General features: G+C 70.8%; 1 protein-coding gene across 1 annotated transcript; it reads right to left on the reverse strand.

Annotated features, from left to right (window-relative positions):
• Positions 1-401: 401 nt before the first annotated feature.
• Positions 402-21,782, reverse strand: JAG2 (jagged canonical Notch ligand 2; the record flags this gene model as incomplete). Its single annotated transcript, XM_038545932.1, has 26 exons — positions 402-1,693; positions 1,865-2,021; positions 3,549-3,680; positions 4,159-4,407; positions 4,804-4,919; positions 5,029-5,142; positions 5,558-5,643; positions 5,729-5,756; positions 6,161-6,277; positions 6,439-6,552; positions 6,633-6,746; positions 6,939-7,052; positions 7,157-7,315; positions 7,426-7,576; positions 8,471-8,641; positions 8,766-8,812; positions 8,897-9,010; positions 9,153-9,266; positions 9,475-9,588; positions 9,802-9,921; positions 9,997-10,127; positions 13,265-13,325; positions 13,427-13,678; positions 14,690-14,747; positions 21,221-21,586; positions 21,732-21,782. Coding segments are annotated over 26 exons (3,744 nt in total), but the record flags the coding sequence as incomplete, so codon positions are not given.
• Between the last annotated feature and the right edge of the window lie 199 nt (positions 21,783-21,981).

Consider the following 21,981-nt stretch of genomic DNA (forward strand, 5'->3'; position numbering starts at 1 on the left):
TAATTTATTATAGTCTCACAGAGAGAGAGAGAGAGAGAGGCAGAAGACACAGGCAGAGGGAGAAGCAGGCTCCATGCACCGGGAGCCCGATGTGGGACTCGATCCCGGGTCTCCAGGATCGCGCCCTGGGCCAAAGGCAGGCGCCAAACCGCTGCGCCACCCAGGGATCCCTGATTTAGCAATTTTTGGTAGGGAATGCAGAGCACCTCCTCCCCCCACGTCCCGGAAAGGTCGCCGAGCCTTGGTCAACCCCACAGGACAGCAACGCGTTGGCGGCCCGACCCCCGGGGGGCCCCGGGGCACACTGGCCACCTCCCTACCCGTGGCCACGACGGCCACACGGCCCGCCCGCCTGCGGGAAGCAAGGACCAGCACCGGAAAGAACAAGACAGGCCAGAAGGTTTAAGTTATTAAATCAAATATACAGAGTGATTCATTTAATATGTACATATTTACAAAAACGCACTTTCACGAGGAGGGGCCGGGGCCGGCAGGTGGGCAGCGGCCCGGAGCCCACGGCAAACGCTGACAGCCGCGAGGGGAGGGTCTGCGTGAAGGCACTTGTCGCGAGCTCCGATCCTGCCCCCGGCCGTCGGGGGGAACAGAGCAGTCGGGAAGGGCACTTCCGGAAACACAGTTGAGAGATCTCTGCGGCGGGGGCTCCGGGCGGGAGCCGGCCCGGGGGTCCGCCCACGGCCCCTGCGAGGACCTCGAGCCCCACTGACCACCACAGGTGCCACCCACAGCCTCGGGCCGCGCCGACGCCGTGGGCCACGCCGGCAGCCCCGGGTCCCGCTGGCTCTTTGGCCTGGAGCCACTGAACACCAAATGAGGAATAATAAGGAAGATTCTGTAAACAGTGCACCACCTCTGGTAACAAACAAACAACCTGGTGAGGACACGGACATCCTTCGCTCCCTCCTGCCACACAGCCAGTGCGACACACAGAAACATTACAAAAATAGCAACTATCCGAGAATACTCCATTGTTTTCTGCCTGACGGTCGTCGAATAATTTATACAAGGTTAAAGAAACGTAGAAAATAAACCTTTGTTTTTGGTTTTCGGTGGGTTTTTTTTTTTTTTTTTTTACACAAAATAAAGAAACTATGCACACGGCCTCGGCCTCCTACGGTCTGGCGGGTGGTGCGGTGCCCGGTGAAGGGTCCTGGGTCCCGGCCCAGCTGCCGGCCCCTGCCCTACTCCTTGCCGGCGTGGCGTGAGTCATTGACGCTCCTGACGGCGCGGTTGTCCACCTTGGGGCCTGAGGCCCAGCAGGCCGGCCTCCCGGGTGAGCCGCTGGGGTCTTTGGTGAATTTGTGCGAGAGGAACTTCTCGGCCTCCAGGCAGCCGCCCTCCCCACGGCCGGGCTCCTCCTCCTCCTCCTCCTCCCCGCCTTCGCCGCGGCCCGCGGGCCCGGGCAGCGCCTCGCCCACCCTGCGCGGCGGCGGCGTGAAGTTCTTGCACGGGTACAGCACATCCTTGTGGCCGCCCCCCAGGCCGCCGCCCCCCAGCCGCTCGATGGGGTTGCGGATGGGGTTGAGAGGGGCCCACTGGTTGTTGGCGCTCTCCTCCCGCGGCAGCCGGCTCCTCTCCCGCTCTTTCCTGCGTTTGCGGGTCCACCACACGCAGATGGCCACACACACCAGACACAGCATGCTGAACACGCCGCACAGCACCGGCACCAGCAGACCTGGGGGGGCACGACGGGGCTGGCCGGGCGCGGGGGCCGGGCGCAGGCCCAGGCCTGGGGTGCCCCGTCCCTGCGGAGGGAGCCCGCGGGGGCGGCCCGGGGACTGCCCCCCACCCCCAGCCGCCCACGTGAGCCTGGACGACTCCCCCTCGGCCCCGGGCCCCTGCTCACCCGCGGAAGAGCCGCCCATGACGACCGTCTCCAGTTTGACCTCAGTGACAGCCAGCAGCACCGAGCTGTTGACCCGCTGGGTGATGGCGGACACGATGGCGTGGGCCGTGCTCTGGATCAGGCTGCTGTCGGCCAGGTCCCTGGCGGGGCTGAAGGACTGAGGCAGAGGACGGCGCTGGGAGGCCGCCACGGCCCGCCCGCCCTGCGCCCACACCCAGGGGACACCGGGGCTCCGGGCCAGCTGCCAGGGGGACGCTGGGGCCCCCGGGGCCTCTGCGGGGAGACTCGGTGGAGGAGAGGCCTGCGGAGGCGCGTCCCACCGCACGGCTGCGGCCCCGGGGCGCCCGGTCCGGTCTGGCCCACCCTGCCCCCCGCCCCCTGCACCCGGAACGAGCACGCGCCCTTCCCAGGTAGACGTGGCCCCAGCTGGCCGCGCCCCAGGCCTCGGGCCCTGCAAACGCATCACCGCCTCCGCCTCCGCCTCAGTGGCCCCTGCCACCCCGACGGCCAGCGGCCGGCGCCCCGCCTTTCCTCCCTTCTCTCTGCCCGCACTTCCCTGGGGCTCGGCCTCGCGACACTCGTGGCTCCATTTACACCTGATGCCCGCCCGGGGCCCAGGGACACCTGCTCGGCTACAGGCTGGGCCTGGACCACACGTCCCAGGGTGCCCTGAGCTGGGGCAGCCTTCTGCCCAGACGTCGGGGGACACAGCACCAGCGGAGCGGGGGGACCAGGCGAGAAATGGGCATCACCACCTATAACCCCACCTCGCCAGGCACCGACCCGCCTCTCTGACTCAGCCCCACGGCTCGGAGCCAGGGTTCCAGACGGCCCCAACCCTGGGCCGCACAGCCTCCCTCGTCCCTGTCCAGGAGGAACCCCGCTGCTGCACCCTATTGCGGTCCACCCTGGGCCCTGGACGCCGGCCTTCCCTCCCCATGTGCCTCTGGGCCTCCACTGCTGCTACCGGGGGGCCTCCCACAGCTCCAGGGACCCCTGCCCAGAGCCCTGGCCTCCAGGGCCTCAGACACCAGGCTGAGAAGGGATGGGAGCTAGCCCGATGTCCCAGCCGCCACTCCAGCAACACTGCCTCTGAAATCCCTGTGCCCGATACCCGCCCCTGGCCGCTCACGTGACCTGTTTCTGGAGCGAGCCTGGCCTCCTGGGACCTCCCCCTGCTGGCACCTGCACCCACGCTCCCCCTGCACGCCCGTGGGCACCACCTCTCACCCGCACATAAGCTTCCTCTGGCCTCCACCGGGTTGCTCCAGACCCTTCCTTCATTTCAGCTTGTGAGAGAGGTGACCCGACCCTACACCCTTGCTCCCGAGCCTCGAGAAGCAGACCCCACCAACTGCCGATCACCATGTCCGCTCCCCGGAGCAGCCTCCTGGCCCTCCTGCCCAGCCTCAGATGTCCCTCGCCCCCTCGGCCCTCCACCTCTGCCCTCCTCCCCCTGCCGGCCTCCGTACATGCTGGGCCTGCTGAGCTGCACGCGTGTCCAGCCTGGCCCCACCGGCCCCTGTCCCCCAACGTACAACTATGTAAGACCAGGTCCTGGGTCTGTGGGTCACCCTGTCCTCCCAGGCACCTGGGGACAAGCCTGGCCGGGCGCCTCTGTCCCCGGCACCTCCCGCAAACTGGGACAGAGTAGGACAAGGGGAAGTGGGCAAGAGTGACTCACCATGGCCACCTCTACTGCACTGGCCCCTGACGACGGCCGCTCGCAGAGCAGCAAAAGCAGGCGGTCCCGGGCCACCGCCCTTGTGACCGGCAGGACGCGGATCCCGGAGCAGATGGCGCCCACGGTGGTGCCCTGGGCAGGTACCAGCAGCACATGAGTGGGACCCCGGAGGCCATGCCCCGAGGCTACCCATCCTCCAGCTGGCCCCAGGGGCATGTGGCAGGAGACGCCTCACAGCCGCACGAGGAGCAGGGCAAGGATGCAGGGGGTCCAGGAGGGAACGGACTTCCCACCCACTCCTGCACCGCGCAAGAGGCAGACCCCCATCAGGGTGCGCGGGGCCTGCAGGTGCCAGCCCTCACTGCCCTGGCCTCGCATTCCTGCCACAAGTAGCCCCACCTGCAGCCCAGAGGGAAGCCCCCCAGCCCTGAGCACCCCCACCGAGTGCTCACTGAGCTCCACCCTCCCTCCGCTCGGCTGACCCCACGAGGCCAGGTTCCCTGAGCGGTGCCGCGGACCATCTGAGTGACCGCGCCCAGGAAGGGCGGAGGCATCAGGGCTCCGCAGACGCTCAGCGTGCCCATGTCTCGGGGCCACGGGGACTACGTACCTGTGGCACCTGGTCACGGTCAAGGTGCAACGTGAAGCGGGCACAGTTGTTGTCCAGGTGGCTGGAGCGCGGCAAGCACAGGGTTTCCGGCAGCAAGGGCTCCTCGGCGCCGCACTCCCCCCAGGCTGCACAGGGCGGCTGCAGGCACTGGTCTAGGGCCTTCTCTTGGCACCACTGCCCCGGTGGGCACGGGGTACTCAGGGATTCGGGCCGGCCGGCCAGCAGGCAAGGCTTATGGCCACACCACACCTGGGTCAGGCACGCGTTCAGGACGAAGGGACACAGGCATCATGCAGGAGAGAAAGACACGGTCACGGTCAGCAAGACGCAGGTGCCCAGGCCCACTGTGGCCTCCCGGGACAGACTCAGACCCTGAAAGGACCCCTGCCAGAGCAGCGGTAGCTGAAGAACAATGCCGGGCAGGGCCCCTGGGGGCGGCCTGGGGAGCCTCAGCAGGCTACTTCCCTGCCTAGGGCAGAGGAAGGGCCTGTTCCAGCCCCAGGAGGCCCAGCAGAGGCAGTGGACGTGGCAGCTGGAGCCCCCTGGCCTCACAGGCCAAACATCAGGGTGATGAAGTCTCGGCACCCCCGACCAGGGGCACCAGGACACGGGGCTGAGCGTGGAGGCTCTCAGGCGGCCCCGTACCTTGCTGCAGTCCCGGTGGCCGTCCATGCAGTGGCAGCTGTTACAATCCTCCACCCAGGAGCTCCCGTGTGCGAAGGGCAACCCCTGCGACCAGCAGGGCCTCCCAAAAAAAATCACTGTGGGGAGAAAGAGTGGGGGTCATCAGCAGGCCAGCCCTGGAGGCCAGGTCCTCCCCACACCCCCACACCGGCCCGGCCCCGGCTGGGCACGACGCCCCCCACCTACCTTCCTGGCACCGGGGGCCGGCCCGGCCCGGCGGGCAGCTGCAGTGATAACCGTTGATCTCATCCACACACGTGGCCCCGTAGGCGCACGGCGAGGACTGGCACTCGTCGATGTCTGCAGACAAAGCGGCCCGGCTCAGGAGGCAGCAAGGGGGCCGATGCCCACACACAGCACCCAGGGGGACGCCCAAGCTTGGGCCAGGAGAGGGGACCCTGAGCGAACTGCTGGAGCCCCCCAGCCAGGGCCTCGGTGTGCCCTGTGGTCCTCTGAGCTGGACCGGTACCCGCTCTGCCAGCGGTGGAGGGCATCGATGAGCACCTGCCCCGTCCTCCCCCATGAGCCTCTGCACCAGATGGGCAGGAGCCTCCAGGGACCCCCGCCCTCACAGGGCAGCCCCCAGCTGCTGGGGTGCGGGCTGAGCACAGAGAACTGCCGGCGAGGCTGCACAACCGGGCCGGGCTGGGAGGAGCCCCCAGGGCTGGGCCCCACTGCAGACCCCCTCCCCGCCCAGGTACCCCAGGTCCCTCACTGATGCGGCAGTCGGGACCCGCGAAGCCAGGAGCACACTCGCAGCGGAACCAGTTGATGCCGTCGATGCAGACGCCACCGTTGTAGCTGCAGGGCAGAGAGCAGGTCTCAGGGAGGCCCCCCCGCAGGCCGAGCTCCCCTGGGTCAGCCAGCCTCCAGGGCTGCCACTCACCAAGGCAGGGGGTTGCAGTCGTTGGTATCTGCATTTGAGGAAAGAGAGGAAGATCGGCACCGCATCCACCCGCCCAGCACCCCTTGTGCCAGGCCTGGGGGGCAGCGGCTATGCCAGCCCACGGAGACCAGGCTGGGAGGCTGAGGATGGTGGGGCTGGGGGACTTAGCTCCAGGAGGCTCATCTCGGAGAAGCCGTGGATAGTGCCTGGCTGCAGAGTGAGCGCCGGGCACACCAATACGGGCCAGGACGCACCGGGAGTGGAGGGGAGGCTACGGGGCTGGGGACTGGAGCCGGCCGGGGGGTGCGGAAGTGACATGGCAAGTCCTGGGGTACAACTGGGCTTTGGTGGACAGGTGCAAGGCCTCCGCCCACTCCCTACAGCCCCCTCTCCAGCCCACAGCACCCCCGCACCCCCCACCCACAAGCTCACTGTGCGTGCAGGTGCGGCCTTCCCAACCGTCACGGCAGATGCAGGAGAACGAGTCCCCACTGCCCACGCACGTACCCCCATTCACGCAGGGGTTGGGGAGGCAGCTGCTGTTCTTAGCTGTGGAGGGGGCAGGGGAGAAGAGGTCCTTGTCGTCTGCCCTGGGCCGGCTGCGCAGGGTACCAGGGCAGAGGGGGCAGGGGTGGGGGCAGGCGGTGGGCTGGCGAGGGCGCGGGGTGTGTCTGCCCCACCCCTCCACCCCACCCCCCGGAGTCACTCACCGATGTTGCAGGTACTGCCCTTCCAGCCCGGGGGGCAGGCACAGCGGAAGGTGTCCCCACTGTCATAGCACGTACCGCCGTTGCTGCAGGTGTAGGCGTCGCACTGGAACTCGCCTGTGGGCACATGGCCGCTCAGTGCGCACGCCCACGGCGGCGGGTGGCCCCGGCACGGCAGGGGCCCGGGGGGCACTCACGCGAGTGGCAGGTCTTGCCCTTCCAGCCGTCGTCACACGCACAGTAGAAGTCATTGACCAGGTCGTAGCAGCGGCCGCGGCTGTGGCAGGGATCGGGAAGGCAGTCGTTGAGATCTGGGGGCGAGGACGCCGGTCAGCGGGGGTCGCCGGCGCTCAGGGGGGAGCTGGGGGTGGGGGCCGGGGGGCCGGGGCAGAGACACCTGTGGAGCATCCCCCTCCCCCCGCCCAGGTCCCTCTGAGCACCAACCCCCGGAGCTGGGGACCCGCTGGGCGCTGGGACCGAAGGGGCGGCACAGGCCCACTCACTGGTGTCGCAGAGCTCGCCCTCCCAGCCGCTGGGGCAGTAGCAGCGGAAGGCGTCCACCTCGTCGATGCACGTGCCCCCGTTGCGGCAGGGCTGCCCCAGACAGTCGTTGATGTCTGCGGAGGCGGCAGGGAGAGGGGTCGCGGGGGTCGCGGGGGTCGCGGGGGTCGCGCGGTCCCGGGCAGCGCCCCCACCCTCCGCACGCCCCGCAGCTGCTCACTCTCATGGCAGTAGATGCCCGTGAAGCCGCTATCACACACGCAGGAGAAGTTCCCCCCGGGCAGACTGACGCAGTGTCCGTGGGGGCCACACACGCCCAGGGGGGCCGTGCCCGAGCCCGGGGTTCTGGTCCCCGCCTCGAACCCGCAGCCGTCAATCACTGCAGCAGACGGGGCGCGGTCAGCATGCCCCGCCCCCGAAGCGGCAGCCCCGCCCACCCGGCAGGCCCCGCCCACCGGCAGGCCCCGCCCACCCGGCAGCCCCGCCCACCTCGGCAGGCCCCGCCCGGGCACGGGTCCCGGGGCACAGAGCAGTTCTTGCCGCCCACGTCGTCGGGGCACGCGCAGTAGTAATCGCCCTGCAGGTTGTAGCAGCGGGCGCCGTTCTGGCAGGGGCTGGGATCGCATAAGTCCAGGTCTACCTGCGGGGCGGGGGGCATCTGTGAGCGCCGAGCCCCGCAGCGGGACTGGGACAGCCACACCCTGTGTCCCCACGAGGAGTCCCGGAGGCCCAGGTCCCGCTGGGCCTGCACACCCGGCCTCGGCCGCCGTCTGCAGGAACGCCCATCGGAGACCCGCCAGGCCCATCAGCTGGACGGAAACACCTGCAGGCCACCAGGCCCCTCCCGCCACTCTCGGCTCCCTGGCGGCCGCTTCCTCTGCCTCACCAGGCAGCATCCGGCCTTTGCCCCTCCTGCTGGCGGGAAGGCCAGCTCCTGACCCCCTTCCCAGCCGCCCACGGCCACCCTGAGCCCAGTCTCTGGGGCTTTCCCAAAAGTGTCAGCACCCAGCTCACAGCCCCAGGCAGGACGACTACCAAGGGCCCAGGAAGCCTGCTGGTCAGGAGCCCTGTCCCTGGTGCCTCTGTACCCCCAAAAGGCCAGGGCAGGCCGGAGGAAGGTGGGGGTGGGGTCGTGAGGCGCCAGGGAATATCACCTACCCCTACTCGGACACCACGTGACAGCGTGGCTCCCCACACCCTCGGGCACCCCATCCCACCCCGGGCCCCGTTCATGCCGCTCACGTGCTCTACCCCATTAGGACCATACCGATCCCAGGGGAAGGCAGACGGGGCACCTGGGCAGCCAGCTGACCTGCCCAGGCTCCTGGCCCATTAGGAGGCACCTGTCGTGACAAGTAGCGACCTTATGACCCTCCCCCTGCCCCTCCCACCCAGGGCTCTGAGGCCAGGTCTCCCTCCAGAACTGAGCCCGGGGGAGTAGGATCAACCCCGACCGCAGCCTGTCCCGCTCATTTGGGCGGCCTGGGGACGATGGTGTGCCCCTGCGGCTCCCGGGGCAGTGCCCGAGCCTCACCTCACACAGTGGCCCAGAGGTGCCCTCGGGGCAGTGGCAGTGGAAGCCATCCACCAGGTCCTCGCAGAGGCCACCATGGCAGGGGTTGCTGGCACACGACCGCAGCTGCAGCTCACAGTGTCGGCCACCGAAGCCCCATGGGCACACACACTGGTAGCCGGTCATCAGCTCCTGGGGCAGAGGGAGGAAAGGAGGGGTGGTGTGAGCCTGGAGGGGCCACCGTCCCCCCCCCAGGGGCAACTCCTGCCCCCAGGGCCCTCCCACGTGTGTGCAGGGGCAGGGTGGCTGCTCTTACCTTGCAGGTGCCACCATGCTGACACTGCCCATGACAGTCGTTTACATCTGGGGACAAGGGGCAGGGTCACGGCCGGGTCCTTAAGCTCCCAGCCCCACCCACCTGCCACCCCCCCACCCCCCCGTACTGACTGATATGGCAGTTGACGCCCTTCCAGCCCGGGATGCAGTGACAGTAATAGCCACCAATCAGGTTTTTGCAAGAAAAAGCATTAACGCACGGCTTCCCTTCACATTCATTGGCGTCTGTGAAGTAGACAAGGGGGGGCGACGGGGCTCAGCCCCACCTGCCCCCACGCCTGGCACCCGCAGCACCAGCAGCACCAGCAGCAGCCACCACATGCACAGAGCACAGTCCATGCACACCAGTGCCCCTCGGGACCCTTACCCAGCTGGCAGGTGGTCCCCACCCACTGCTTGGGACAGATGCACTCGAAGCCATCCACCTGGTCCACACAGGTGCCCCCGGCCGCGCACGGGTTGGAGGCACACTCATCGATGTCTGCAGAGGCACAGAGGGAGAGGCGTGGCGGGCGGGCGCCATATGGGGAGGCGGGGTCCGTGGGGGAGGCAGGGCCATGTGCCCGTCACTCCCCCCCCCCCGCCCCGGCTACTAGGCCCACAGCTACATTTGGGGGACCCCGCTGCCCCATCCCCACTCCTAGACCCCCTCAGACACCAGGCCCCCCCACGTGTGGGTGAGCACTCACCAAGCGCACAGGTGGACCCGCTCCAGCCTGACGGGCAGTGGCACTCGAAGCCGGAGGGCACCTCGTAACAAGAGCCCCCGTTGGCGCATGGGTTGGAGGCACAGGCGTGCTCAGCTGCATTGGGAACCAGACGCGGGGGCGGGGGTTGGGGGGCGTGGCAGCGGGGGCTCCCCACCTTTGCAGCAGCGCTCCTCCCTCAGCCCCCAGGGCCCCAGGGCAGGGGTCAGGGCAGAGTACACGGCTTGCTGCACACACAGGCCGGAGGGACGGGGCCCCACCAGGCTCCGGGGGCACCAGCCCAAAGCCGGCCACCGGCCGCCGACGTACCCCGCTCACAGTTCTTGCCCGAGTAGCCGTCGGGGCAGACGCAGTGGTACTGGTCAGGCTCGGCGTTGATGCACGTGGCCCCGTTGGTGCAAGGGTGGTGGGTGCCGCAGTAGTTCAGGTCTGAGGACAAGAGGGCGCTCAGATGCCCGCTGTCCCCAGGGGGCGTCCCTCGGGCCGCCCGCCGACCCCGGCTACCTTTGTTGCAAAGCAGGCCGCCCCAGTTGGTCTCACAGTTACACTGCCAGGGGTCCACGCAGCTGCCGTGCACGCAGCCAGGGTACGGGACGCACTCGTCGCAGAAGCGTCCCTGCCAGCCGTAGCTGCACCTGCAGGGGCCGAGGGGCAGGAGGCCCGCTGGGGGAGGGTGCACTCGGGAGCCGTGGCCGCCGAGGGTGGCTCGGGTGGCCGGGCCGCGGCGCAGAGTCACGTGGGCCCCCCCGGGGCTGGCGGCCTCCGCCCTTTGAAGCAGGGCCGGGCGGGGGTGAGGGCCCTGCGGCCCGCCCGCAGCCTCACGGGCACTTCCCGGCCGCTGGCCTCGGATGGCCGGCTGCAGCTGCCCAGCCACTCCTCCCTGAGCTATTTTGGGACTCACCCCTGAGCAGGGCCCCAAGAGCAAGCGCCGGGAAAGGAAGGCCCTGCCGGGACCCCGGGAACGAGGGTGCCAGCCCCAGCTCGCCGGTGCCGCCTGGGCTGGGCAGCACCCGGGGCTGCGCGGGCTGACGGGGAGCCCGCACAGGGCTCCGGGCCCAGCCCCGGCGACCTCACCTGGAACCCCAGGACGACAACCTCTCTCCCGGCAGGAGCCCTACCGGGGCCCGCCCCGCAGACCGAGACACCAAGGCCCACGGGCTGCGACAGGCCAGACGCAGGGCGGCTCCTGACCCGGGAAGAGTCACCCGCTCCCTGGCAAACGGCCTAGAGGCCTCTTGGCGCCAAGGCCACGACCCCGAGGCCTGGCCCTGCCTCCAGCTGTGGGCCAGGAGTCTCTGGAAGTCCTTCAGGAGAAGCAGGCGACTGGGGCAGAAAGGGCACCCGGGCCACGGAGGGCGGCCCATTCCAGCTGTGGCCAGCCTCCCCAGGGCCCAGGACAAAGGGCCCGTCGTCCCGCAGTGGACGTCCCGGGACCAGCAGGCTGCCCTCCAGGCCCTGGGCAGGCCCCCGGGGGCCCCTTTCTAGAACTGGAAAGTCCCGAGGAATGGACCTGTCATCTAGGACTGTCATCTAGGCACTGTCCCTTCCAGGCTGGCACCTGCCACGCAAGTTTATTTTTGTAAAGGGAGGAGCCGTGGCCCTTCCTGGGCTGCCCCCGAGCCCCGCAGCCAAGGTGACAGGCTCCGAGGCGGGCCACAGAGAAACCCAGGCTGCAGCACGACGCTCCTCCACCCAGCGCCAGGCGTGCCAGCAGGGCCCACGCACACACGAGCTGCGCATCCCCACCGGGAATCCTCCCTCCAGGTGACGCGAGGAGACCGTGACACGCCTTGGGTCACCCACCAGGAAGCCACGAGGCCAAGCACAGCGCCCGGACCCCGGCGTTCCCGGGATGTGCTCCCAGCCCTGGGTGGGGCCGCCTCCGCAGGCCCCACCTCCCCAGCGCCCGGCCTGCAGCTCCAGAAGCCCAGGGAGGAGGCGGCAGGAAGGCACGGCCATCTCCGCAGCATCCGGTGGGGGTGGTGGGGGTGTCCTGCAGTGAAACCTGAGCCCTGAGCCACCGCGAGCCACCACGGGCAGCTGGGCCTCACCCACAGCGGTGGGTGGGGGCGCACCTATGGCTCCCCATGGCCCACGCCAGCAGGGGAGGGCTGGGGGGCGGGGGCGTCCACTCCTCTCCCACCTTCCTCCTGCCCTGGCAGCGGGCACAGCGCCAAGGTCGTGCATGGCCCTAGGGGGCCGGCCAGAGTGCACGGGGCTGAGACCCTGCCGCACGGCGCTCACGCCCATGGACCGGTCTGCCAGGGTCCCCAGGCCCCCCCATCACAAGGATCAGAGGGCAGGGCCCGGAGGGTGGCCACCTCCGCCTCCCGGGATGTGGCTCCTGGGGCTGCCTGGCCCCCAAGATGTGAACCCACCCTGGGCCGGGCCCCCACCGGCTACCCTCTCCCCTGCTGTGCTCCTCCACTTGCCCAAAGGCCCCCTTGACTTGTCTGAAGCTCAGAAATCCGGCCTCACGGTGACGGGGCCGGGGACCCCCCTTCCAACCTCGGCCCCTGGAACCGGGGCGCCGCTCTTCGTGCCACCTCCCGGGCCAAAGCCACCAGAGGACAAGCAGAGGAGCCACCCCCCCTTCCTGTCTCCCGCGCCAGCCAGCTCCCCAACCTTGCCCTCCTGCCCAAACTCGACCCTGGGGGACTCTGGGCAAGTGGCCTCTCCTCTGTGCACAAGCCACCCCCGGGAGTGAGGCCCTGGGGTCAGTGAGCCCCGAGGCGGGCGCAGGGCGGCCCTCGCCCCTACCGGCCTTCCCATAGCCTGCGCCCCGCCGAGGGCTCCCGGAGAGCACCCCTGGGCCCCCAGCTCCCGGGCCACCCTGTGCACCCCCGGAGCCCCGGGTGCCTCCGCGCCGCGCCGGCCCTGCTCTGAGCCTCACCCGCTCCACACCCGGCCCCTCCCACCACCCCCTGCTCCAGCACAGCTCACCCGGGCTCCCTCCCACCCCGGCCCTGCCCAGACCCCCGCTCCAGGTCTCCAAACGCTTCCTGGCCTCGGGAGACGGCCAGGGTCTCTCCCTCCTGGGGCCCGACCCCCAGCCCGGCCGGTGTGTTGGCTCCCTGACCTCTCCTCTCCACCTGGAGCTTTAAACCCCCTTCCTGTCTGCCCCCAGCTCCCCACGGGTGTCTCAGGTCAGGTCTCCCCACACCGATCCCTCTGCGTTGGTGGCGTCCCCCAGGACACAGGAGACATGACCCCCCAATCTCAGTCACGCCATGGCCTCAGTCGCTGGCAGCTCTGCCGTTTGGCAGCACAGGCCGCAAGCCTCGGGGTCCTCCCTGCCCCCCAGCTCTTCTTCCCAGCCCTCGTTCAGACCCAAGCCAGGATGCCTGCAGGACTCGCCCACCTCCCCATCTCCTGCTGGTCATCGCCCACCACCTCCCAGCCCCACGTGGCTCCTCCCACATAGCAGCTGCCCTGGTGCTTCGTCCCACCTCACCCCCTGCAGCACCCCCTCTCTTTCCTAGGCCCCACTCCCACACCCACCACGAGCATGAGCCTGGGGGCCCTCCGTGCCTCCTGTGCTCCGGGCACCCGACTCTGGGTGGCTCCCGGCCCGAGGTCAGGTGGGGCGGCCCCTCACCATGCGACCCCGAAGGAGCTATGTGCGTCTGGCACAGCCCAGGCTCGAGGACCAGCGTCCGCCCCGTGTAACCCCCAGTGGCACGCGAGCAGGGCCCGAGTCCCTGCCACCCTGCTCGGCCACGAGGCCCCTGGCGCACGGGACGGGCAGGGGCAGGGGCAGGGGCGCACTCACTTGCACTCCCCGGGCACCGAGCATCCCCCGTGCAGCAGGTTACATCCTTGTTTGCACACGGCTGTGGACAGAGGGCACAGGGCTCCGTGTGAGGCTGCGCCCGGCTCCCCCGCAGCCCCGGGGAGGAGGTGTGCCCGGGCCCGGCCCGCGCCGGCCGCTCACCCTCTTTGCACTCCTTGCCCATCCAGCCGTCCATGCAGGCCTTGTTGCCGTACTGGTCGCAGGTGTAGTGGCCGAAGAAGTCGTTGCGCGGCCGGCAGAACTTGTTGCAGGTGGCGCTGTAGTAGTTGTCGTCGCAGCGCACGCGGATCTGCAGCTCCATGTGCGCCACGTGGCCGCTGAAGTGCAGGCTCTTCCAGCGGTCCTCGGGGTTGATCATGCCCGTGTGCGACACCCGCTCGATCAGCAGCTCCTCTTGGGGGGGCGGCACAGTCAGCCCGGCCGAGGCCGCCCTTCCCACGGGGGCGGCAGCCCGGGCCCCTGGGGTGACGGGGCGCCCGGCCGGCAGAGAAGGGCCGCCGTGGCCAGGGAGGGCGGCGGGGACACAGGTCGGGCCGGGGGCGCGCCCCGCAAGTGCATGGCTACCGCCCACCTCTGACCAGCCTCCTCTTGCCCCCCGACACGGGGGAGGACCCGCGATCTAACGGCTGGGCCGCACTTCACATGAAGCCACCGGGGGCGAGGGGACTGACCACCGTGGGCACACCGGGTCGTGAAACCTTCCCGTCACTTTCGTACAGATTCGGGATTTTCCCGGAGAAAAGGCTGAGGAATCCGGGGCACCTCACCCTCCTGCAGCAGCAAGCACAAGCCTGGGGACCACGCCGCTCCGGCCCTCCCCGGCGCCTCTCACTCCGCACCCCCCAGCCCATCTGGCCGAGGTGCATCCCCCGGTCCCCGCCGACCCGTGCCCCCAGCCTGGCCCCTTCTGGCCTCGGCGGCGGTGGGGCCTGGGTCTCTGCGTGACTCGGACCCACGGGACTCGGGCCTAAGCCATCCCCACGGCGGCCCCTCCGTGCCCCGCCTGCCCCTCGGGCCCTCTCCGACCCCCGACGTGAGCCAGCAGCCATGTGCCCCCACCCGCCCCACAGGCTGCCTCCGTGGCCTCCCGTCCACCAGGCGTGGCAGCGTTCTCAGGTCAACCCCCGCCACCTGACCTCGGCCTCGCCGACCCGCCACTCCCCCACCACACACGTCCACCTGCCCCTCCTGGTCTGTCCACAGAGACGCCCCTCCGCCCCGTGACCACATCACGCGAGATCCTTGGGCCAGGGGCAGCCCCGGGAAGCGAGCCCTCATCCCCAGCAGGCAGAGGACCAGGAATGTGGCCGCACATCGCTGTGGCTCAGGGGGTCAGCCTCCCTGGGTCCTGGGGGGCCCTGCAGGCGGCCGACCGCCCCGCCGCCCAGCCCCCGGCAAACTCACCATCTGGGGTGGTGTCGTTGTCCCAGTCCCAGGCCTCCACGATGAGGGTGAAGGAGCGCTGCAGACACGGGAGCAGCCGTCAGGCACCAGACGCCGCCCGTACGGGGGGCGCACCCCCACACCCCGGCCCCCAGCCCTGCCCTGGGTGGGGAGGGCTCTGCAGGCAGCTTCGTGCATGTCCCCACAGACCCCAAGGTGACCCAGAGGAGGGAGGCCGTGCCTCCGGGTCAGAGGCTCCGGGCACCCGTGGCGCGGCAGCCCAGTGGCCACGGCTAGCGCAGGCGGTGGACAGAGGCAGGACGGCCCCCCACAGCCCAGGGCCGCGCCCCCAGACCAGGCCCCCCCCAGGACGTCCTGTGGGAGCAGCCCTGGCCACCTCCCTGGACCTGGAAAAAGTGAGCTCCTGCTGCAAGCAGAGTCCCAGGGATCGAGGGCCTGTCAGCACCCCCGCTGCACCCCCACCCGGGGCACACAGGGGCGGGGGGCAGGGCGCACGGCCACCGCGAGGCCCCACACGGGCCGAGCTCCAGTTGCACAGCACTCGCCCCACAGACCTGCCTCCTCCTAGGAGCACAAGGGCAGGGAGGGCCCCGGCTGCACAGAGGGGGAAACCGAGGCCCAGGGACGGCCCTGCTTGCCACTCCCCCCTCCCTCCCGGGACAACGTGATGGGGTAATGTCACCAGGCAACCTCAGGACGCACCCTCCCCACGAGAGTAACCGGAGCCACGGAGCGGTCCTGCCCTTGTCATTCACGGACACGAGCTCGACAGGAGGCGCAGACCCAGCTCTGCCCTGGCCAGGCCCTTCCGTGGCTCCCACGCACACTGCTCGGCCCCTTCGGACCAGCCACGAACGTGCCGACCGCCCGTCCATCCAGCCCCGGCTGCCCCGAGTCGGGGACCCACAGGCAGGCTGGCTTCCACCCGCGGGGGCACCGCACCCCCAGACTCCCCCGCCCCCACCTCCCGCCCACAGTGGGGCCTGCGCTCCACAGCCCAGGGCCGCCCCCTGCCCACAGCCACCCGCCCGCTGATGCCCAAACCAGGCCTCTGGGTCCTGCCCCAGGTACGTGCCAGCCGCAGACAGGCCCCGGCCCCACTCCCACCCTCTGGCAGCTCTCCCTTGGGGACCCGCTCCCTGTCCCCACCCCAGACCTGCAACCATCCCTCCAGGGAGACAGCCCCGGGACGCACTGACCCTCCTGCGGCTACGTGTGGCCTTCCCTGCTGCTGACCTGACCCTGAGCACAGCCCCCCAGACGCCCCAGGATAACCCACAGGAACTCACACGCCCTCAGGAGCACAGACTGGAATCCAGGGGCCATGCTCCTCCCTTCTAGAACACTCCCTGTCCATGTCGCCAGTTACCAGGCTCCAGTCCTACTCCTCAAGGCTCCCTCAAACCCACTCCCCACGCCCACTACCAGGCCGGCTTCCCGCAGCCCCTGGGGCCTCCGCACGCCCGACGACCCTCAGGGCTCTGACTGTGTCTTTCCCAGGGCTCGGAGCCCTCTTGGGGTTCCCATCTCTTGCCAGAGACCCAGCCCCCGCTCCGCCTCCACCTCAGCCTGCCCACCCTGCCCCAGGGCCTTTGCACACACAGTTGCCTCCCTCGGCCTAGAATGCCACCCTCAGGCCAGGCTTCCCCGGCCACTCCCACTCCTGGTGACAGCTGGAGTGCCCAGCTCCTTCCTAGGCCCCACTTCATCCACTCATTCGCCCAGCATGCACCAGGCGTGGCTCTGCTACTAGTGGATGAGTCAGCGGGGATCGAGGGGTCAGGGCAGGCCTTGGAACGGAGGGAGACCTGGAGACTGAGAAAGAACCCAGAAAGAACCGCACGGCGGGCCCACAGGGCTGGGAGAGCGAGGCCGTGAGGATGGAGGGACCTGGGTCAGACTGCCCGGCCCCAGGCCCCTCTCCTGACATTGGCACCGACGCTGAGCAGGTGTGGCTGCTGGAGGGGCCAGTGAGGCCTGGGACTGACCGGCGGGGCTGCAGGAGCTGCTCCGGCCACTGTGCGCAGCGGGCCATGAGGGTGGGCACAGGCAGGAGCAGGGACCCAGGGGCCGGGCACGAGAGCACAGGCTAGGCCTGCGACCACCGCCGGCGGCACGAGCACCTGGGCTCCAGGTGAGCAGGGCGCTCCTCCGGGCTCCAGGGAAACCCCACGCCAGCCACTCAGGTAGGATTACCGCCACCTTCGTCCGAGCCCGGGGCTCCAGTTACCTGCTCCCACAGGAGGGGCACCCGCCCGCCCACCCAAAAGGGCCCCAGCGCCCGCCAGCTGGGCTCCCCGCACGCAGACAGCAGAAAGTCATCCAGAGAGAACCTGAGCCGGCAGGGGCACCTCCCCCAGTGCCCAGCCCCGGCCTCCTCTTCTCCCACAGCGCCGGCTCTGAGACTCAGTTTCCCCTATGCAAATGGCGACCTCTCAACCGGGGGCTTCCTGACACGAGCGCCCGGGGTCAGGATGGGGTTTTGTCAAGCCCAAATCCCCAGAGAGCAGGAGAGGCAAGAGGCCTGGGCCGCAGGGCTCGTGGGGCAGGGGCAGGGGCCATGAGAGCTGAGGGGCGGCGGCTGGGGCGGCCGCAGGGGTCAGAGGAGCCCAGGTCAGAACCCCACCTGCCTGCCCGGCCCGGAGAGGCCCAGCCACCCCTCTTCTGGGAAGACTGCCCTGACCCCCCGCACCCTGTAGGAGGACCCCCAGCCTGACCATCTGACTACCGTCTCCCCAGCCCAGCCCCTCAAGACCAGGTCCGAAGCCTGCACCCGACCCTCAGACGGGGATGACGGCGCAGCAGCCCAAAGATGCGCGAAGGCCAGCCCCCGGGGCCCCGGGCACCCGAGGGCCCAGAAGGCCCAGCGCAGCCCCCGGGGCGCCCTGCCCAAGTCCACGGCCCCACCCTGCTTTCTTCCCGCAGCGCCCCGCATCAGCACCCAGCCCCCCGAGGAGCAGGGCGCTCCGGCGCCAGGAGCTCTGAGCACAGATACATTTCCTGAAACCTGAGCCTCGGAGAAGCCAGGCCTCTGCCGCCATTGTCCCCAGGAGAGGGGGAGGGGGCCGCCTCCCCCCAAGGCACGAAGCTCGGATCCCTCGTCCACCCCCCACAGGGACCCAGACACCCGCACTCCACACGGGAGAGCAGCCAGGGCCCTGCCTGGTGCGCCCAGCCCGCCCACCCTCAGCCCAGGGTCTCCTCGTGCTTTGTCACAGGGCTCTTGTGCGTCCCTGCAGCAAAGCCCACAGGCTGCTGAGACAAGTCAGACTTCCTCACCTGGGGTCCTGGGGACAGGGACCCCAGCTCAGCCGCCGTCCTGGGCATGGGGATGTGGCTCAACAGGGTCTGGGATGAGGACTCTAGCTCAGGCCTGGAGACTGGAGATGCCGGCCACCCAGCGTGGCTCCCCTGAGAACCCCTCACCGGGCCAGTGTGCCCCCTCCCCCATCTAAATTCCCACGGAACAGCTGAGGGAGGCCCTCCCGCAAAGCCCCTGCCACCCGCCCTCCAGCACCCCCATCGTACTGCAACCTGCTCCCCAACCCGCACTCTCAAAGCCCAAGGACAAAGCCTCCGGGTCTACGCTTGGCGAGCAGAGCTCTGCCCTGCTGTCCCCACACCCGAGCCTCAAACACGACCCCGGACGCGGAGCAGGTGACTGACTAGGTGCGGAGCGGCGGCGTCATCCAAGCAGGCCCCAGCCCCTCTGGGATGGCGTGGGCAGGATGCATGCACTGGGCACCAGGGGGCTCCAGGGGAGGGTTGGGGGGGCACAGGGCAGCCCTGGGCTCCTTGGGAGGGGCGGGAGCACAGGTGGGACGGAAACTCCCGCGGCAGCTGGCCACAGCAGTCAGGCCCCGCGTGCACATCCCACCGGGTCCTCCCTGACTGGCCAAAGGCCCCCCGCACACCCCTAAGCACATACCCACGGCCCCGGCGGGGCATCAGTGGGGAGAGGAAGCCAGGTGGGCCAGGGAGCCAGCCTGAGCCTGCAGCCCGGCCCCCTTCACGGGATCACATCGTTGCCCCGTTCCACGGGCGGGGAAGCCGGGCCCCAGAACCTGCTGCAGCCCAAGGTCTCCGGGGGCCGCACGTCAGCGCCAGGACCCCTCCAATGCGTGCACACATGCCCCACACAGCCGCCTCCGAGAACCCAGCACGCACACGACAAAGGACACCTGTGCGTGGTGTCCTGGGGTCCCGGGTGTGGGAAGGGGCGTGCCCCCTGCTGGCCCCTCTCAGGACGGGGCCCCGGCTGCCCACCACCCCTCCATCAGCCGGCCCCTCCAAACCCTCCAGTGGCTGCCTACCACACCTGGAGAAAGCACAAGCGGGCACACGCACGCATGCACGCCTTCACGCGGGACCAGACGCGGTCTCCATCCTGTCAGCTACTGGCTGGCACCTGGGCCAACAAGGCATCACTGAATTCCTGGGGGGCCGGGGGAGGCACGGGGCATCCGCGAGGTGGGTCAGGAGAGGAGCAGCAGACACCCGGCTGCCCCCTGGCAGCTCAACCCCGAACCTCCCACGTCCCCCCTGGGCCCACCCAACCTGGAGCCCCACGCCACACACAGCACGGCCCGTGCGGCCACGTGAGGACGTGTGGGGGCCGTGGGCAGGGCACAGGAGGGGCCTTTCCCACACCGCCCACAGGTGCCCACCCTCCTGCCACCAGCCACTTCGGAGGCCCTCCTCGCACCCCCTACTCCAGGGTGCCCGAGGGCGCAGGCTGGCCCCCCACCCCCACCCTCCCCAGTGAAGCCCAAATGCAGTTTCCAACGAGCCCTGCTCACGGGACGGAGCCGGACTTGCAGCAAACCGAGGCAGCGTGGCCGCGGGGAGCGGAAATACCAGGGCGCTGGCATCACACACCAGCTACGCACCGGCAGCCGGGATGCGCTGCCGGCGGGGAGCGGACCCACCGCCGCCCCCCAGACACGCAGCTACCCCGCGCCCCGGGCTGCCCGGGACCGGGCCCCTCCTGAGGCCGCCGAGCAGCTCGCAGCAGCCGAGTCAGCTGCCCCGAGGGAGGGCGCCCCGAGTCGGGGCTCCCGGCAAGGCGAGGGCCTGCCCCGGCCCGCTCCTCCCCGGGCCGGCCCGTGGGGCCCGGAGCCGTGAGGGACGCGCGTCGGCCCCGCCACATTCCTGCCAGGCCTCCCCGCCCCCACCCTGATGCTGCCAACTCGAGCAGAAAACACATCCTCAGGTAGCGATTTGGAACCGCGCTGGCGCAGGCCCAAGCGCAGATGACAGGCTGCGGGCTCTGCTCAGACCTGCCTGCTGCGCCGCTGCGGGGGCGCGGGCCGAGCTTATCGTAAGTGCCTGCGGCCTCCCAGGCCTGCCCCTGCCTTCTCCGTCAGGGGCACAGCCCCCCCCAGGCCCCGGGGTCAAGGGAGACCCCAGAGGCCAGGCAGGCAGGGGCAGCGCCGGGGCTCCTCCCTGCAGGCCGGAGCCCAGAGAGGAGCAAGAAGGGGCGGGCGGCAAGGCCGCGCAGGGTGACCGAGGAAGGGCGGCACCGGCCGCGGGGGGTTCAGCTCCGGGGCTCCCAGGACCCGGTGCCAGGTGGACACGTTCCTGGGGCTTCCCACCGCGCGGTCCAGCCAGGAGTCCTCGGTCAGGAGGTCGGGCCGTCAATCACAGCCTGGCAGGCTCTTCCAGCCCCTTCCTGCACACCCAAGCCCCGCAGCCGGCTCTGGCCGGTTCCCGCACACTGGGGTACCTCTCTGGGGTCCTCTCTGACTGCTGCCCAGCCAGGCCTGCCCTGCACCCCTGGGTGTGGGGGCGGGGAGGGCCAGGCTCTGCTTCTGAAAGTGCATCCCCTGGGGCATCAGGAGGAGGCCCTGGCCGCTCCTTGGCTGCTCGGCCCCCTCCCCGGCGGCTGCGCACAGGGCTGGGCCACACAAGCCCGGGAGCCCGCCCGCCCGCCTGCAGCCCCGCAGCCCCCCGCAAAGAAAGAACAAACAGAACCAGGAGCCCCCAGCGGTGGAGGGTCACAGCAGCAGGGCCGCGGGCGCGGGCGCGGGGGGCCGGAGGCAGCGGCCGGGGTGCCCGACGCGACACGCGGCCCCCGACCCCCGCCCGCCCGCCCGCGCGGCCCCCACCTCCACCCGCGGGCATCCAGGAAGCGGCGGGGCGGGCGAGGGCTGGCCGCGGGCCCGGGGCGGCTCCGCCAGGGCCTGCCCCGGACCAGCCCCAGCACGCGCGGCGCACATGCCTCCGCGGCCTGCCCGGGCCGGGGCGCCGCGCCTCGCCCCCCGCCCCCCGCCCCCCGCCCCCCGGCAGACACGCGCGGGGAGGCGCAGGCACACGCCGCGGCCGCCGCCCCCGCCCCGCCGCGACCCCCGCGCGCCCACGTGGCCGGGCGCGGACCGAGCCCCACGGAGCACGCGCCCCAGCCGCCGCCGCGGCGCCCCCTGCCGGCCCCGCCCGTCCGGGTGCGCGCCGCGTGCAGGTGCCGGAGGGCGGCGGGGAGGGCGGCGGGGAGGGCGGCGGGGCGGGGGCCGGGGGCCGGGGAGGGGCACGTACCGGCCAGGCGAACTGGAAGGGGATGACGACGAGGCCGGGCTCCTGGGCGCCGCCGGCCCGCGCCCGCGCCCGCGCCCGGTCCCGGTCCCGGTCCCGGTCCCCCGCGGCGGCGCGCGGCAGGTAGAAGGAGTTGCCGCCCAGCACGGGCGTGGCGCCGTGGCCGTAGCTGCAGGGCCCCGTGGGCGTCACCTTGGCCTGGTACTCCTTGAGGCACACGCGCACGTACGTGTCGCACTCGTCGTGGCCGCAGCCCCCCGCGCGCGTCGTCCGGCCGTCGCCGTCACAGCAGGCGCCGCTCAGCAGCTCCCCGTTCGCGTTCCGCAGCGCGCTCAGCTGCAGCTCGAAATAGCCCATGGGCCGCGCCGCCTAAAAATAAGGCAGACGCGGGCGCGTGGAGGCGCGGGCCGGGGCCGGGGCCGGGGCCGGGGCCGGGCCGGGGCCGGGGCGGGCCGGGGCGGGCCGGGGTCGGGCGCGGGGGGGGCCGTGCGCCCCGTCCGCGCCCCCCGCTCACCTGCACGCACAGCGCCAGCAGCAGCAGCAGCCGCCGGGGCAGGCGCCCCCGGCCCCGGCCCCGGCCCCGCGCCCGCATCGCCGCGCCCGCCGCCCCGGCCCGCGCCGGCCCCCAGCGCCCGCCCGCCTGCCCTCCGAGCGCCGGCGGCAGGGGCGGCAGGGGCGGCAGAGGCGGCGGCGGCAGAGGCGGCGGCAGAGGCGGCGGCGGCGGCGGGCGGGGTCGGGGCGGCGATGCGGGCGGCGGCCTGGAC

Source organism: Canis lupus, chromosome 8, assembly GCF_011100685.1.
Source record: "Canis lupus familiaris isolate Mischka breed German Shepherd chromosome 8, alternate assembly UU_Cfam_GSD_1.0, whole genome shotgun sequence".
Lineage (NCBI taxonomy): Eukaryota > Metazoa > Chordata > Mammalia > Carnivora > Canidae > Canis > Canis lupus.